A 19,490-nucleotide genomic window follows, 5' to 3' on the forward strand; every position below is an offset into this window, starting at 1 on the left:
GGGAGCTGTGGGGGTTGGAGGCACATCGTCTGAGGAGGAGAACATAACCTCAGATACTCACCAGCTCATGGAAGGGGCTCCCTTGTCTGCCTTTAGCAGCATAATAAACTAAACACTCATCCACACTGTTACATTAATCCCATAAACACCACCAGAGGCTGCCTTTAGCTCTATGTGGGGAAAAGTGTAAACAAATCCACAAAAAGGGAATATTTACCCTGTAGAAATATGCTACTGAGATATAGGATGTTTAGGTACTTTAGTTACAGCATTCATTTGGTTCTGACCACTTTACAATAAGACTACCCTTATAAAGGATTCATAAAGGGTTTATAATTAGGTTGTAAACACTTTATTAATCATTAAGAACCATTTATAACACACATAACAAACAAGGGGACGGGTAATAACCGGAAAAGCATGTCATGGGACCTTTAATAAAGCTTAAACAAATTATAAATGGTAGTAACTCATTAATAAATGGGAATGTGTTTTACACTTTACAATAAGGCTCCCTTTTGCCAGTTATAAATGTTAGTAACTCATTCATAGATGGTCATAAGAGATGCCAAGAAACATCAAGATGGATGGGGGGGAATCAACTCAGTGAACAACAGATACCAAGGATGCTGGCTGATGAAGAAGACGAAGTAAGCTAAGTAGCCAATATAAGACTTAGCAGTACAGATACATGTGGGCTCACTATTTGGCAAGCAACCGGTCACAGTTGCCCTGTTTATCTCATGTCTTATAAAAGCTTATTAATGATTTATAAAGTGTTCACAACCTAATTAATAAATGAATTACAAACTATTCGTAAACCCTTTATAAGGGTAGTCTTATTGTAAAGTGGTACCAAATACTCTAATGTTTGGAGTTAGAGACTCTTCAGACTAATTTCAATAGTTTTCACTAGCCTGAAAAGGTCATTTACCTAGCTGACATGCCAGCTAGGAGGCCTGCTATGCTGGAGGAAGAATTATAAGATAAATTATCCAGCGGCACTTTTCACAAAGAGCAGGTCTAGATTGTACTTTTTCATTTACATTGCAAGGAATAACTGTCCTTTAACAGGATGCTCAGGGTGGACGGCAATAGGCTTCAGTCAGAGGGAGGACGAGACTGCACACTACTTTGTCTATACTGTATCAATGACATTTATGTCCAGATGAAACACTCAAAAAACAGAGTTGTATAAGTGGTGTGTAAGAACATACTAAAAGTTACTCCTATCAATCAGTTATTTTAAGGATAAGTTCATAATTCTACTTGTTTTGTCAGACAAAGGGCCGTATACTTCCCTTTCCCCTTTCCCCTATTATTCTATACAGTCATGTAAGACATTTCCTTGACAATCAGATTGAGCATAATCATTCACAAGTCAACTATCCTTTCATTGTTATGTATCGTATAATGTTTTCAAACTATTTATTGAACCCTTGGATGAGCTCCGCATGTTGAGACGATGGTTATTAACTACTGTAACTAACAGGCAGCAGGATGGCCTGAGGAAACAGGTCAGCTCACAGCCCATTAATCATGGGAATGCTCAAAAATCCTCTCCCTGAATAATCCTGTTCATGTTTGCTGGGACCTCATCCATAGCTCCGCTAATAACATGTCAAGAAAACAGCGTCGCTGTTCCGTGAAATCCTCAGCTAAGTAATACAGGTGGGTCAACCTGTCAGCTTGCGTACTGATCTGAGGTCACATACGATTGGGTTTTGCGGTCGGGATTAGTCCTTCTAATTATTAACGTAGATCCTAGATATGTGCCTCAGGGAATCCTATTACCAGAAGCCTCACTAAACTTTGATCCTTAATGGGTGAAATTAACATCCACATCACTTTAATTCATGGTTATTTAATTCACAATAAATGTGCCGGTTTAGATGTGAAATACTTTGTCTGAACAGCAGAGAGCAGCAGAGCACAGGACACTTCCTGCTTCTCCCTCATGACTGCACAACACACTGCTGTAGAGGGAATACTGGTCTGCCTCATTTTTTGACATTGCTTTAAAGAGTTTAATTATTACTTGATGTGAAGTAAAATTTCACCTGGATTTATGATGATCTTTCTTCCTATCAAAGAATCTGGTTTTAATTGGCTTTCTTGGTATTAAATTGGGAATACTAAATACACCTCAGGAATTGAGTCCTTCTCACTTTCAAAATAGTTTAGACCAAAATGATATATTGATACTTGTTGTGTTATGTGTCGCCAAAGCCTTACATATCCTACTAGCCAATTTGATAATATGCTATATGTTTAAGAGCTAATTCCTCTGTGCCTTAGAACTCTAAATTATTATAAACAAATTATTTCACTATACTTTAACACTGGCCAACATTTTCATTAAATTCCGTCAACAAGGCAACTGTCGTTTATTTAAAGTCAATTTGACATACACCATTCCGTGGCATTAAAACCAGCACACCCAATCTGTTTGATTCCACAGCAAAAGATAGTCCCCGACATATTAACCATTTACTCACGTTTAATTGTTTTGGTTTTATACTCCAGTGCCCAGCTGTTTTAGGAATATAATAACATATATGTATTCCTCAGCTAAATGTTAAGATTTCCTGTAGCAACCAATGGGTGCAGGAATGTCAGAAAACACATTGTTGGTTTTGGTCTTTTTGTGTGATTTGATGACAATGAGAAACTTGACAAATGACATCAGCATTAACCTTATTATTTGAATGTCTTCACTATGTTACTTAGTATGTAGTGAGAATCTCGGCGAGGTATTTCTCTGTGTTCGTGTAGAAACATTCTTGATAACTCAAGAATAACAAGCATTTTTTTTTACCATGCTTCATGCAGTACAAAATCCTCCTAACACCTGATTAGATTGACAATTATAACCCCGCTGATATTAACATACAAACAAAAAAAACAATTTTCTTTTTTTGAAAAAGTTCCTTGCAAAACTTGTTAACATATCAAGGGTTGGCATGAGGTCATTAAGCTTCTTATTTGTAGTATTGTAGACTTACCCTAAAATAAACATAAGACAAAAAGTAAGGACATTTGTTGTGTTTGTGTTGCAACCATGAACCTTTTTTAAAAGTGTGTTAGCGTGCTTTAAAAAAAAAAAGTAATTGTTAAATTGCTAATATGTCTTGTTTCATCAGACTTCAATCATCCAATTTGTCATGGGTGCAACCCACCTACTCAGCTATGCTGCTCATCCCATACATGCATGTTCCTCACAAATGAGGCACCATTTTAAAAGGGAAATAAATAGGCTTTCCAACGGTATCATATTTAAAGGTCTCCTATTATCCTGTTTTTCATCCATATAGGTCTCTGAAGTGTTTCCATCGAAATACCAAACAGATCGTGCTTTGTAGCATCCCATAATCCCCTCTGTTTCAGCCCTGTTTCAAAAGTGCTGATTCTGTGTCTGTTACGTTTAGATGAAAATAAGGAGCCACTCCCCACGCCCCTTGAGAGATATTACAGGGGTTACCTTGGTTGGTTATTGGCTAATGGTTACACAAGCCAAAATCTGATCAGCTCATGTTCAGACAGGTTTTTATATAAATGGATCGGGACAAAAAGTGAGAGAATCTTTGTTCCTGAAACGTTCAGAGTCTCTTTACACAGAGTCCCTTTACACAGAGTCACTTTACACAGAGTCCCACATGTTTATGTAGAAAAGACATGAAAAAGTGGATTTTGCCCAATAGGTGTTACAACAAATAAAATAATCTACCAAACACACATTTCCTTGCTTAGTGTATTTTGTTGAATACAAGCAGTAGTGAAAAGAGCATAATTGAATCTTTAGCCGTTTGATGCTTTTACCACTTCTTTCCACAAGAGCGAGCTAGAGGATAAAACAACGTCATCTTGCCTTGCTGCTTACCTGAATCTGTGAGATCATCTTTTTAAATCCACACACTGTTTTAAGCCATTGTCTAATATAGTATGACCATTAAAGTGGAGCATGATTCAAGTTGCTACACACCTTTTTGACACCATGGATGTTTTTTTATATCGATATCGTCCCTCTTTGCGCATAAGCATGCAGTAGATTAATCAGCACTGCAGGTCATGTTTTGGCCCTCAGTGAGACACTCGAGTCTTCACTCAGTCGCCCCTTTGTCTGATGTCTCAAGGTCTCTTGGATATTATCTTTCTCAGACGGCCTTGAATAAGCTTCTGTGCAGAAACTGGTCAGTGATGCAGGAGGATGCTGCACTCCAGGAGCAGCGGTGGTAGTAGCAGAAGAAGAGTGTGACCATGTTCGGGTGTGCAAAACATCCCACGGCGTGCTTTTATCTGCAGTGTAAGTCGTGACAGAAATATTCACCGGGTAGAGATGGTGCCAGGGATTTTATACACAGAGAGGGAGAGAGAATGATGCGATGTGATTGGAGGAATACACATATTTCTGTTGTGAGACATGCACAATAGTATAGCACAACATGACAGCTTACAAAAAAAACATTGTTTCTATCTGGTCGTGTTCTGGCAGGACTGGGAGTAGAGAGTGGGTGTGTTGAGTAGGCGGTATTCTGGGGTGTGTGTGTGTGTGTGTGTGTGTGTGTGTGTGTGTGTGTGTGTGTGTGTGTGTGTGTGTGTGTGTCGCACAGAGAGAGGGGATGTGGTAGTTGATGACTGTGACTAAAGACTCACGACTGGGAGGAGTTACACATCTGCCTCTGATGTCGTGCATGTGTGTATTTCTTTCAATCTGTCAGGCTACGTACTGTATGTATCTCTCTGTGTCTAACATATACATGCATATTTAAACACCAACAATTACTGGAGTAAACATTAGACCAGGGTTGATTTATTTTTATGATGAAAAAAACCACAAAAGTTGTAGTTTGAAGCACAGTTCTGATTTGTTTTATTTAAGCTAAATAATGGATTGTATAATAGATTAATAAACAAATGAATCAATAATGAAAATATGTGTTAGTTGCAGCCTCAGTTTTGACCCTCATCTTTAGACAAATAGGTATTAGGACAATAGGTGATGTCAACATTATAATGCATTATTACATCATGTTGACATCATGGTCAACAGACTATTATTAATATCTATTTCATACTTTTTAAAACTATAATAGTAATAAACATTTAAGATGCCTTTTAAAAGGTACTTGTTGAACATTTATAAATATGAAAACAACACACCTAAAATATAAAACACAGTAATTACAAATTGAATGAAATGCAAAGTAACTTTTGCGTGCGGCAATCAGGAGGGTGTTTTTTTTACCGCAGTGAAAATGTTGTTTTTAAAAGTAAAAATGCAGAGAAATATGTTTTTAAGTGGAATCTTTTTCTGGACACAATCATGTTTAGAATGTTCATGTTTTAATACATTTTGTGTATTACTGATGACATTAATGTAGCCTGTTAATGTGACTCTTTATCTGCAACTGATGTGCACAAATACTGGCTTCTAAATTAAGTTTTGTATCAAAGCATATGGCTGTCGAAAATCTGAAAACGTTTAAATAGAAAAGTATTTAGCTTCTTTAACAGGGTAGCCAGAGAAAACGTTTAAAACGCTGAATTAAGGGATTTCATTCAAACTGGGGTTAGTTGTTTCGTTTCTGGCAGATTCCTCACCAAAGAGCAGTTTCAGCTTCATGCTCAAATGAAACAGCAGTATAGAAGAGCCATGCAGCAGAGAAGCAGACCTCCCCCTCCCCCCTCCTCCCCCCCAGCCTCTCAGCCGTCCCGGGACCCCGCTGTCCAGTGAAGCGCAGCCTCCATTCCAGGGTTCTAGCTAGGAGTCACTGGAAGGGCAAGCTCATTAATGATCTCTCCCTCTGTTCCTCCCTCCGTCCTCCCATCACACCCTCCCTTCATTACCAGCAAGGTTAATCCCCCCTTATCTCCCAATGAGCCTCATTTTTCATGGCTCCCTTTCGACGACACTTCCTCCCTCCCTTCCCTCGTCAACCCTTCTCCCTCCCTTGCTATCTATGATTCCTCCTTCTCTTCTACTGCAGCTGCTGAGTTTCTTCTTCTGCTGTCCTTTTGCTACTCTTGCATTTATTCTTTGTCTTACCAGAGGATCTTCCCATTTCCGTCTTTCCTTTTCTCCTCTCCTCTCCTTTCCTCTCCTCTCCTCTCCTCTCCTCTCTTCTTCTTACCTTTCCTGTCAAGTCCTCTCTTCTCTCCTCTCCTCTCTTCTTCTTATCTTTCCTGTCCCATCCTCTCTTCTCCTCTCCTCTCCTCTCCTCTCCTCTCTTCTTCTTACCTTTCCTGTCCCGTCCTCTCTTCTCCTCTCCTCTCCTCTCCTCTATTCTCCTCTCTTCTTCTTACCTTTCCTTTCCTGTCCTCTCCTCTTCTTTCCTTTCCTGTCCCATCCTTTCCTTTCATTTCCTTTTTGTTCCTCTCCTCTCCTCCCTTCCCTTCTCATCTCCTCTCCTCCCTTCCCCTCTCCTCCCCTCTCTTTCCCTTTCCCTCTCCTCTCCTCTCCTCCCTTCTCCTCTCTTCTCCTCTCCTCTCTTCTCCTCTCCTCTCCTCCCTTCCCCTCTCCTCCCCTCTCTTCCCTTTCCCTCTCCTCTCCTCTACTCCCTTCTCCTCTCTTCTCCTCTCCTCTCTTCTCCTCTCCTCTCCTCCCTTCCCCTCTCCTCCCCTCTCTTCCCCTCTCCTCTCTTCTCCTCTCCTCTCCTCTCTTCCCCTCTCCTCCCCTCTCTTCCCTTTCCTCCCCTCTCCTCTCCTCTCTTCTCCTCTCTTCTCCTCTCTTCTCCTCTCCTCCCTTCCCCTCTCCTCTCCTCCCTTCCCCTCTCTTCCCTTCCCCTCTCCTCCCTTCCCCTCTCCTCCCTTCTCCTCTCCTCCCTTCCCTTCCCTTCCCCTCTCCTCTCCTCTCCTCTCCTCTCCTCTCCTCTCCTCTCCTCTCCTCTCCTCTCCTCCTGCTCCTCTCCTCTCCTCTCCTCATCCTCCCTTCTCCTCTCTTCTCCTCTCTCCTCTCCTCTCCTCTCCTCCTCTCCTCTCCTCTCCTCTCTCCTCTCCTCTCCTCTCCTCTCCTCTCCTCTCTCCTCCCTTCCCCTCTCCTCTCCCCTCCTCTCTCCTGTGCTTACCTTTAACAGGCCGTAGTGAGTGTAGAGAGTAGATCTATTACAGCTTATCACTAAAGGACAGGCCTACGCGGAACGCCGGTGAAATATAGCTCCTGTCACCGCCGCGCTGAACACGACCCGTGCACAGGGCTCGAAGAGCTGTGAGCACAGGGGAGAGAAGGGAGGGTGGGGGGTACGGGGGCCAGTATCAGCCCCCTAATTCAAATTAATGGAAAGATTTTCAGGCTTGATGCTGAACGTTTGACAGTGATTTGGCACACAATTAACCTTCTCTCCCTCTCGCCTCTGCACTCTCATCCCCTCTTCGGTTTCATTTGCTGCCTTCTCTTTCCCACTCTCCCCCCCTTTTACCTGTCACGCTCCTTGACACAGTCTTATTGATTATGAACTAAATGGAGAAGATGATGTTTTATTAGATACCTGACACTCCCGACTGTTGTGGGCCAATTGAATTAGCTAGGAATCACTGACATCCACGTATCGTAACATGATGTGACTAAGCATCATTTGAGGCAAAGCATTCACAAGTTCATATCACCGTTCAGAGGACGTGTGAGGATCGTTCCCATGACAATATCAGCACCGATGATTGTTTGTAGCAGTTTTGTACCCATTAGTTAAGAACATTATTGTGACATGAGCATTATTTTGTAAGAAAAATGTGCTTTTGTCATGAATGTGTGACTTGCGAGCTTGCTCTATGCACTGCGACATCCGTCCAAGGAATGATAGATTTCCACTCACCGACCTGTTTAAAAGACCATCCGTCCTGCAGCCACCGCCTCTCAGCTAGACTTTACTCACAGCTTTTATAGGCCATTTCACCTTGGGTTCCAGGTCACGGAACCAAACCGCCTATAGCTCTCAAACAGGGGACAGGAACGGGAGTGGTAGAGAGGGAGAAAGGAGAGGTAATATATGAAACAGTGTTATTTGGATAGAGCGGTTAGTCCAATTCATGTTGTGTTGAACCAGAATTTTGGCTAGCCAAGAATGAATGTTTCACTTTGTATCAAACTGCTACCAAACCATAACATAACGAAATTAGCAAATGTAGGTAGTTTATGTAGTTTGACTCCAATGTTAGCAGTGTGGCTCACAAACTTGGAATAATGCAGGAACATTCCCAAGTTGGAATAAGGGGTGTTTTTCTTGTTTTTCCCTGTCTGCTGAAATGGCTGTGAATGCAGCATTAGTGCCGCATCTTTGGTTCAAACGAGTGTCAGTGTCATGACAGCAAGCAGACGACGTGTGAGGCTGTTCTTCCGCTAAGCTATGCTACATGCTACGATTGAAGCACTTTGCTAGCATGCTGATTTGTAGCATGTTATATTTTACACCATGTTCAGCCAGTCAATGTTAGCATGCGAATATTTAAAAATTAGCACCAAAAATAGAGTACAGTAAAGGCTGAGAAGGGCATTAGTCTAGCAGTAATTTGGTCTACAGTATAAAGCAAAGCATTTGGGAAAATGATTGTGCTTTATGGCAAGTCAGTGATCTACCAAAGAGTTGAGACACTTCAATCTTGACTTAAAGAGGCCCTAATATGCTTTATGTTTACCTTTCCTGTATTTTGTTATATAGGTTTCTGTAGATGTAAATCGATTGAACTTATTTGACATTACTATTAACACTCATGGTTATATTGTCTAGTGTTCCAACACATTGTGCGTGATTTGCTACGGGGTGGGACATCTCTGAGCGGTTGACGAATCACAACACCAATCAGAGCAGACTGGGTTTCATACAGAGGGTGACAAGAAGTGCTGCAGTACAGGCAGTATGAGAGGGAAACAAAGAAAATGGTCAACATTAAAGCATGTAAACATGTCACAGTATAGGCACAAAATACAAACATGAAGCTGAAAATGTGCATGATTTGTCCTCTTTAGGAGGTGGGCCATCATTGCCGTCATGACAGCAATCTTAAACATTCGAAACGATATGAAACCATCATGCAGAAAGTGATTAGTCCCCTTTGTCAGAAATGAGTGTCTTGTGTAGAGGAAAAGGAAAACAAGCATTAATACTGCTTTTAATAACTGTAGTAGCCTGGTTGAGTCATAATCTAAAAGATGAGAGGGATGAAAGGAAGGGAGTGTGTAGGCGTCTACATGTGTCCTTGTGTCAGCACAATGTTGCTGAGAGTTGATGATTATCCGACTTTTCTGAGTCCCTGCCTCAGCACATGTGACATGGACAAACTACAGCGGTGACACGTATGACAGTTATGTGACAGAAAGCGAGGCATTGTGGAAGGGCGTCAAAGAACTCGCTGATGTGACATTTATCATGTCTAAGAATAAGGTTCAGCAAACACCTTCAAAGAAAAGACTAAGAAGTACACGTGCCAGGTCAGCCCTCTCAATATTAACACGAAGGGTTTTATCTCTTAGGTGAACATTGAAAAGAATCACACGAGTTGTGGTTAGTTCAAGTCACCACATTCCACATTATCCTATATATCCAAAGTGCTACAAATTGTAATAAGTGTGTCAGGTACATGTCTAGCAATGGATGGGATTATACAGCTGTACCTGTGACAGCTACTTGATTTCAGCTTCTTGTAGTCCGTGGTTGCTCTGTTTAAAAAAAAAAAAAAAACCCAACCCATTCATCCTTATAATATTCTAGAGAATGTCTTATTTTAAATTTCAAAGGATTTCCTTGAGGCTTGGGAAAAGCCTCATGAGTTAGCATTGAAAGGTGGGCGGGTAATTTGTGTGGATAGCGAGCTTAAAACTGACATGAGACCATAAAAACATTTAGGTGCAAAAACAGAAATAGCCTAAAGCTTGACGGGCACTTTCATGAAGCCCACCAAGGATGTAAATCCAGAATGAAAAGTAGTGAGGTAAAGGCATACACAGATTTGTAAAACTGAAATTGCAGATAGTGCAACATAAACCAAACTGGATAGATACACATAATGCTTGAGGCTGTACTACAAGGACATCATCGAAACAGTCATATATTCAAAAATAAAATTGTGTTAGATCATCACAAAAAGCTCTCCAATAGATTATGTAAGAGCTTAAAATGCAAACAATAATCCCTATAGCTCAGCCTCCTCTCAGCACTCAGCTGACAGGCAACGTTTCTATTGTTCTAATGCAGCGTTTCCAGTAATGTCCAAGGTAGAGAGACGAGAAGATAACAAAATAAATAAACCTGTGTCAGGATTTCTATTGTATGGAGGTGGTGATCCTCATTATCCACACCACAAAAACAGCATACTTGCACGCACATCATGCATGCCAGAAGTTGTAGTTCGGAGAGTTCCCCTTTAGCACCAGTCCCCATGACTCACGACACATCCGTGTAAAGGGCTTAGCACAAGGTAGGAGGGGATAAGCAGCACCCCTGATGATCAAGCTGCCTTTGCTTTGAAGCAGACGTGAGCATGTGTGTTCACTCTCTCTTCCATCTCTCTTCCTCACTGGCTAGTGTGCGGGCGCACGCTGGTGTGTTCGTGCACCTCACGAGCGTCAGGACACATTAACAGTCGTGACGACTGTTAATGTGTCCTGATCAGCCCACTGAAAATGAAGCTAATCTGTTGCGAGGGAAATGGGGCAGGAATTAGCTCATTCAATCCACCACTGGTTTCCTTTTAGCATCTGAGGTATCCCGCCATTTATCTCCATGCATTTCCTAGCTGCATCCCAACTCACAACAACTAGTGGTTGTGTAGAGCGATGCCTGCTGTGTTTTCAGGTGACAAAGACCGACATTTATTGCAAGTAATGATTGATTTCATACTTGTCAAAAAGCCCTGATACACATGAATTGAAATTCCAGCCTGAACATTAGTTCTTAGTCTCAAGTTGAATCAACAGGAATTTCAATTCATCTCATTCAGTTTTCAGCTATGAATGATTTCACTGAAATTGAATGAACGGCAAGCCATGTATTAGGGCTACCTGCATCAAAGTCTTAGGCAGCAGACTGTTTAGTATGTTAAGTATAAATGTGTTTGTTCTTCTTGTAGACCATTGTTCGAGGGAACCGGCCCCCCAAAGATGCTTCCATCAACGGCCTGCTGGAGGATTTCGACAACATCTCAGTAACACGATCCAACTCCCTGCGTAAAGAGAGCCCACCGGGCCCCCACCAGGCTGGAGGCACCTCCAAACCCTCCGGCAGTGGTCACCCCAACGCCCCCGAGGAGAACGGATTCAACCATTACTACTCCCGCTACTCCTGTGACCTGGATACTTCCAGCAGGGACTTCTCTCTTGACCCCGGCAAGCCAAGCTTCTCTATAGATGGGGACTGGGCCGCTGGGAGGCACTATCGATTCACCAAGCAGAATGGTCACTCGTACCCCATACGCAGCCCCTTCTACCCGGACGCCATGCCCCAAAAATCAGACTATGGCAAGCTTCCCCCAGACTACCACACCTACTTGGAGAGTAAAGGGCGCTCAGCTGATGAGGTGGCCTCCACGGTGGGGAGTGGTGTGGGCTCCAGTGGGTACTATCGGGCGTCTGTGGGGGGCTCTTCTAGCCAGGACTACCGGGACACTTCAGTGGGCACGCCATCTCGTGCCTCACTACACAGCGAGCAGATCAATTACCCAGACAGTGAGTGGAGCTACGGCGGCCTAAGGGACGAATACGAGAAGCGGCCTAAGAGTTCCTATGTGGCGCAGACTAGCCCCACGCCTGCTATACGGCAGCGGTCTAGGTCAGGATCTGGGCTGCAGGAGCCAAATGTCCCCTATGCTGCCAGTGGGGCTTTCAAGAACCCTGCACAATCACATCCTTACAGCTCCTACACCTACCCCCGCCTTTCAGAGAGTCTCGCTAACTCACAGACCTTAACCAAGGTAACTACACCAACAACAAAGTATGCATTTGAGTAAGGAAATATACATTTCCCCATGAATAAATGTGTCAGGGCTTTGACAGTTTACTTTAAACAGCTGGTATGGTATAAGCTAAAACATGGTTACAGTGTCTGTCCTCCTGCACTCTCTTTCAAGTAGTCAGTCCTTTTCCTCGTTCTCTCTTCCTCTGTTTCTGGTTGTCTCTCATTTTTGCTCAATGATTGATGGTGGTAGCTCTACTCTTCAGGCTCTGCCACATACAGAATTATCGCCCTTCAGTAGTCACTGTCTCTGCACAAAGATCAATTAATGCTCCTGCTAATCATCGACCAGAAAGCTCTGAACTACAGAGAGTTTCAGGGACTCGACAAATAGAGGCACAAAGGAACATAGAGAACAAAGAAAGGACTCACATGGCAGGGGGAAAGTGAAAAGGAGTATGAGAAAGTTAAAAAAACGAAATCAAATAAAAATAATGATTGAAATCAAATAGAAAAAGCCTCAAACATTGAACAAAAAACAAGTTAATTATAAAACGTTATAAAATTATTTATTTTGGTAAAACTTTATAATCGAATAAGGTTTTAGGTAGTCACCATATCGTCTTTTCATGGTGTAATTAGCCCAAAAGAATACCAATGATAATATCATTATATCTAACAATTGGAGTTATGTATAATATTAGCTTGGTGGTCAAAAGAATGATAGTATGCAATTTAATATCTAGCAACTTAAGAAAGGTACATTCAGAACGATGAAATGTACATAGCTGTGTGTCGTCTGCATAGAAGTGATATGTTGTGTTTTCTTTAGTGATACAGAAAGTGTATTAACACTATTCTGTGTGAAGTTAATAAAGATAGACATGTGTTACTGTTCCATACATCGTGTAGGGGTTACTTCTAACCAAAATAAATTACCAAACTGACATGACATTTCTATTATGTCATGTTTCATAGCTTAGAACTTCCCATTGTGTATGATCACCTGCACTGTAAGTATATCTGCAGTGGGGGGGGGGCGTGCTGCAGCCTGTGATGTGCTCCAGTGGAGCCGTGGGACAGACTCAGATACCCAGGAGACCCCACACACACGAGTAAATAAACCTTCCACGCATTAGTGATTGTGTTATGAAACCATATGTGTTCTGTATAATTTACTCGTGATGATCGTTCATACCAATATTGTTTTCTGAACCTTGTTTGAAAAGACGTTAGGTAAGTTAAAAAGTAGTAAGAGGCCAACAGTAGAGGGGAACAGCAGGGGAAATGGTCACTGAGGTTTTATTTATGTAAGTTCTTTATATATTCTTTAAAAAAGCGTTCAGTGTTCCATCAGGCCTATTTTAGAGGTGTGTGTACCGCTATCACAACACCCCACCATTCCTCCTTCCCACATGGTGAGAGCAGTAGCTGAGAGGAAAACTGGGTTTGCTGATGTAGATCCCAGGGTGCCTTGATGAAAAACCATTTAACCTGCATGCTTCAGTAAATAGCCCCTCGTAGAAAAAAACAGCCACGGAGAATGCAAGAGTAGCAGGATTTGAAGTGATGAGGGGAAGGTCATTTTCCTTACATATGGTTTATTATTACCACTTTCGTAGTCGCCGTGCTCGAGGAAACACATTTTCTTTGCTGAATGTACCGTGTGTGAAGGGAATGTAAAGATTTAACAGGCTGCAGTCTCATGCTGTGAATGTTGATGCAAAAGAAGGCAGCACTGCTAAAGGATAAGAACTCCTCCAGACTATATTAGGTGTATTGTTAATATCTGATTGGTTGTTCTATTAAGTGTTTTGTCAAATCAAATTAAATATAAGCCACAGTAGAGAGTGGGCGGAAAAATCAATGCACCTTAATTTGCCTTATGATTTTGCAGCAGTGAGTGAACTAAGAAAAACAAGGAGTCATCTGACAGCTTAAGAATCACTATTCTTCCCAGCTCATGGACCTTGTAACAAACCCACCCCTCTCTCTCTCTCCTCTCTCATTCTCTGCCTTTTCTTCTCTTCCCCTCATTCAGCCCACTCACACCACTGAAGTAAATCCCTCTTTCTCCCTGCTGTTGTTGGGAGCCGGTGGGGATGTTACAGTAGACAGCACGGAGACTTGGCCACACACACACACACACACACACACACACACACACACACACACACACACACACACACACACACACACACACACACACACACACACACACACACACACACAACACACACACACACACACACACACACACACACACACACCCCCCCCCTTTATCTTCCTTCCTCTCTCTTTCCTCTCTCTCTGTGTTATGTGGCGGGCTCAGTGCCGCAGCTCTCGGTGACAAATTGATGTTGCGGCACTTTCCCTTTCTGCAGCCTTAGCATAAAACTGGCCGAACGATGTTCCACCGCGGAATTCAATTTCACAGTTGAGTTAGGTTGTTGATTACCCTGCCAAACTCAGATTAATGCGCGTTTAACCAACATGGATCAGGAGACCCCTGGCTGACAGCCAGCCAGCGGTGCCGGCCAACGACAGGGGGGCGCGGGCCTGGGCCGTCCCAGCAGCACCCCTCCCCCCTCCCTACACCTGCCTCAGAGTGATTGATTAAAAGAGTTCACACCATGTAATTATACACCATCCCAACACATCAGGACTCCTCCTCCTGCCCTGTCTCTGCACATGTGTGTGTCAGTGTGTATGTCTCTGTGTGTAATGGCAAAAGGAGAGAGTTACCGGCACAGAGATCTTTTTAAGAGAAAAAGAGGGAGTTTTTTTATTATCCTCTCAGTCTCCTGAGAATTTATGAGAAACATTATTCTGAGGCGTCCCAGGAAATGTAATTTAATTTAATCTATACAAGGCGGCGGCAGCTTGATCCACTTCTGTCTGTTTATTCTTTATGGTCCACCTTGGACTATTGATGTCTGGCTCATCATACTGTCATCATTTATTGTCTTTGAAAGATAAATGTCAACAAAACAACAAAGTTATAAATATTCTGCCAGTGTTATTGTGACAGACCATTTCTATAGCTGCTGAACATGTAAAATGTAGTTTATCATTTCCTCTAAGCCAGTCAAATATCAATTTTGTATATATTACTTTTCTCCAGTTCTCCATTTACTTATACCTTAGACATGTCAAATAGGATTGAGTTGGAGCATGTTGCCACAATAAATGTGCACACAGCCTTATATATTAACATCGTGTCCCATAATACATATATAAAATGCTGACTTTCGAAATAACCTCTGGTGTGGTCATCATAGTTTGAGATTCTGCTGAATGTTGTGTAAATGTGTGTGCACACAATTATGTGTGTACGTCAGGCCTATTATGAGTCAGAGCAGCTGAGTCAACTGAGCTTTTAATAGTTAATCGCTGCATTCTTACTTTGTGTGTGTTTGTGTATATGTGTGTACTTAGTCTTCAGCACTGCTTTAAAGAACACTCAGGTGCTTCTTTGATCATAAGGAAGAGGTGTGTCCCAGATCTGAATCTTCCCTGGGCTCCTGGTTGATGAATGGTGTAGTTGTGAAAAAATAGATGGGGGGTGATAAAGTATGGGGCCTGTCCTGTGGACTAAATGTCCTCTGTTAGGTCTGTCAAGGGCTAATGTACCCGCACACATACCTAGAATTAGAGCTGGCATTTGTAGGCAGTCACGCATTTACATCACAGAGCGTGTGTAGCTGTACAGTGTTGTTTTATTTAAATGTTGATCCACAGTCCAAATAACTTGTTCCTGCTTCTCCTCCAGGGTGAATACGAGCGTCCTGCACGTGCCGGCAGTCCCCAGGTTACGGGTGGTGACACGTACCCCAGAGGGCCCCTAAAACAACCTCAGAGCCACATGAAGCCGCCTGGCTACCCTCCAGCACACCTGCCATATCCTCCTGTCTTTCACCATTACAAACCTTCACCCTACCATCACCCCCCCTCCCAGCCCAGCCCACCATACACCCCTCAGGTACAGTATGTTCACGATGCTCACTCATACAGACAATTACACACATTTATAGAGATTTAGGCCAGATGTCATTTTAATTATTGTGATATATTATTTCATTTGAATGGGAGAAGTACATAATAATATAAAAAGTATAAAAAAAGAGTATTGACACTATCCAGTGAAAACCATGTGTCTTCAGATGTGGGCTCTTTGAAAGATGAACCTTAATATTACAGAAGGTTTTGAAAATGACTCTGCTTCTTAAACCATATAAAGAGTTAAATGTTAAATGTTCATTGTAGGAAAAGCTGAACACAAACCGGAAAACTCAGAATAACACATGTTATGTTGTTTTGGAATTCACTGACTGCACCAATACAAGTCAAGATTTGTTGTAGTGTTTGTACTATAGTCAGCCCAAAAATACAGTACGAACATTTCACAAATCTGGCTTTATACATTTTCTGTATAAAAATATAAATACTATTTTATAGCCACTCTCTGTTTCTCTTTGACTCTAGTTTCCTGTGTGTGTCTTAACACAGGGTGCGTACTCACAGCCTTCATCACCCTACATCCCCCCGGGGGCCTACCCGCCTCCTTCCTGGGGGTCCAGCTCCGACACACAGCCCTCCAGAGTCTCCCATGAGCAGTTCAGGGCTGCTCTTCAGCTGGTGGTCAACCCAGGTCAGAAACGGACAGTAAATAAGTGACACTGAAATGCCATTCAGAAACATTCCTTCTTTATTCCTGCTGTTGCATTGCATTCATGTTGAGTATGCCTTTGCCCACAGGTGACCCTCGGGAATACCTGGACAGCTTTATCAAAATCGGAGAGGGCTCCACGGGTATTGTGTGCATAGCCAGCGAGAAACACAGCGGCAAGCAGGTGGCTGTGAAGAAGATGGACCTCAGGAAACAGCAGAGGAGAGAGCTGCTCTTTAATGAGGTGTGAAACACTGACCGAGATGGGGCGTAACTGCAGAACACTTATCTCGTGCATGCTCAAACCTAAAAATAGTACATTTAACATTAGCACTTACTACTGGGTGTTATTACTGTACCACATTGAATGTAGGTTTGCTTTTTAATGTGTATTCATTTTGCAGCTTGATGTTGGATGTTATTCTGCAACTGTAGGTCACAACTAAACTGTGACATCCACATACCGTGTGAAATCAAAGCGAACATTTTTTATTGCTGATAGCTCAAACAAACAGAAACACATATACAACTGCTTAATTATATTCATTAAACATAAATGTGTTCCTTATTGACAAAACATACACATATCACTATTCTACAGCAAAAAATAGCTTTTAACATTTATTTCTTACAACATAAGATCCATAGTAATCTAGCCACCTGCACATTACAACATCTGTAATTGAAATAATTTGCTCAGAAAAAAAAGAAAGAGAAAACCTTGACTAGGAAATTATTCATAGCTGTTCATGCTATGTAAACTGTAGGACAATTAGCTCCAAAAAATCCTTAGCTCACTTGCGCTCGCACCGAAAATATTTGACATTCATTTAATTATTGCTTTTTTTGCGGATAAATGCACACTCGGACCTTGGACTTCCTTTATAACGCATTATTGCACCAATCCTGTGTGTGTGTGTGTGTGTGTGTGTGTGTGTGTGTGTGTGTTAGCATGTACAGTGAACACACACGTGAGCAGTGGGTGTTCAGTTGGGGACTAATTTGCTTTTTGTAATCCTATTTATATTCTGAATGTAATCCTTTTATAGTTAAGCTCCCTGAACATGTTCACATTGGATTAATACGAGTAAAATTAATAAATAATTAAATTTACATGACTACATTTTATAAATGTTTTGAAATAGTATGTGGTGTCTTTGTCACATATTGGATTTAGATACAAATAATATTAATTGTGTAACATGAATATAGTATATTTAAACATTTATTTATATAATTTACAGGCCAAGGATGGTGATAGCTCTGCATATTGTGAAATTCTAATAACAACACTTCATGTCAATAGAAATTGAGCAAGAACATTTTTATTTTCCTTCTCTTTCAATGTTTTATATTTCTGTTTCTGCATTTTAGGTTGTGATCATGAGGGACTACCATCACGAGAACGTGGTGGACATGTACAACAGCTACCTGGTGGGGGACGAGCTGTGGGTCGTCATGGAGTTCCTCGAGGGAGGGGCACTCACTGACATTGTGACTCACACCAGGTAACCCTTTCTCTGATAACAATAACAGAAGTTAAAGAGTTTCAGACAAGGAGACAGCGGGCAGTTCAACACAACTCCAACCAGAACCAATCAAAATACATTTTACAAAGGATAAGGATTTTGTTTACTAAAACTTAAAACATCCAAATGAACACTATGATATCTGAGGGTTTCATGGTGCATTGTCACATATTGTATGGCATTAAAAGTTGTTTAATTTAATTTAATTAATCATTTTTTGTGCAGATTAAATAAACGGGATATATCATGTTAATAAAGGAGCTTCAGAGGTGCTCATCGTGTTAGCTTCTGTTAGCTTGGCACAAAGCTAGGCTAACTTGCTGCTCGCTTTTCAACCAAGAGCAGTATCGATCTTCTCATCTAACTCGGCAAGAAACTATTCCTTTAAATACCTAAGAGCTATGCTTTGGGCAGACGGTTTTCAGTGGGAAAGAGTGATAAAAGCTTTAGAATGAAAATAAACTGCTATGATATATTTATGTTGCCAAGAAACAAGGCCACAGCCTTATATGTTTTGTGTGTGTAAGTGTCATCTGTGTTGAATGACGTGGCCTTGAGTGTGTATTTAAATGCTGAGATGGACAGAGCAATCTTATACGGCATGTCACTTATCACTCTATTTTTAGTCACACTGTATACAGTAGATAGATATTTAATTGTTGACACTATCCAATGTTAACTTGTGTTTATGAAGTGTTTTTCATTGTTAGTTGTATATCTGCCAAGAGACAGTAATGAGATGCAGAGATGCTAATGAGCTAATAGCTAAATCTGGCATAAATCATCCCCTCTCTTTTTGAGATTAATGTTTTTTATGTATTGGTCCTTGTTAAACAAAGACAAATACATAAAAACATTTAAAATGTATGAACAATGTAATGTTCTGGGGCCTCATTTATAACACCGTGCGTAGGATTCACGTGGGAAGGTTGCTTACGTAGAAGAAATCCAAAAAAATAGGTACAGACATTTTCAAATTCACCAAACATTGCGTAAGGTTTCCCTTTATAAATCACAATCGACTCGAAATGCGGTGCAGCTTTTCACGTAACGCCCATATTTGCCTATAAATAGTCAAAGAAACGCCCATTAATTCATTTTGACTGACTTTATGAAGAAGATCGCAGGAAATGACGACAGAACAGCTAAAAAAGACATCTCACACCGTGTCAGATTTTTGATATTTTGGGGAGGTCGAGATAAATCATATTGTTTGGTGGATGCCGTTTGAACCAGAGTAGCAGCATGGAGGTCGGATCGTCACCAAAATAAATAAATAAGTGGTCCGAAAAAGGTTCATGACAAAATAAATACACATAGCCTTCCTCAGGCAGTGTGTTTGTACCGGGGACAGGAGACCCCCCCTTGATGAGAGACTGTAAGAAATGATCGGGGAATCCCTCCGGAGTGGAG

At 41.6% G+C, this 19,490-nt stretch overlaps 1 protein-coding gene across 3 annotated transcripts in view; it reads left to right on the forward strand.

Annotated features, from left to right (window-relative positions):
- The window catches only part of pak7 (p21 protein (Cdc42/Rac)-activated kinase 7), an 84,753-nt gene that overhangs the window by 52,343 nt on the left and 12,920 nt on the right, over window positions 1-19,490 (forward strand). For 2 of the 3 annotated variants that reach the window (XM_034228654.1, XM_034228656.1), the window contains 5 exons: window positions 11,059-11,898; window positions 15,652-15,861; window positions 16,365-16,530; window positions 16,638-16,792; window positions 17,923-18,056. In XM_034228654.1, coding sequence (XP_034084545.1) covers window positions 11,059-11,898; window positions 15,652-15,861; window positions 16,365-16,530; window positions 16,638-16,792; window positions 17,923-18,056 — 1,505 coding nt within the window. The remainder of the gene's footprint in view (window positions 1-11,058; window positions 11,899-15,651; window positions 15,862-16,364; window positions 16,531-16,637; window positions 16,793-17,922; window positions 18,057-19,490) is intronic. The other variant, XM_034228655.1, reaches the window with a different exon arrangement.

This window comes from Gymnodraco acuticeps, unplaced genomic scaffold (assembly GCF_902827175.1).
Source record: "Gymnodraco acuticeps unplaced genomic scaffold, fGymAcu1.1, whole genome shotgun sequence".
Lineage (NCBI taxonomy): Eukaryota > Metazoa > Chordata > Actinopteri > Perciformes > Bathydraconidae > Gymnodraco > Gymnodraco acuticeps.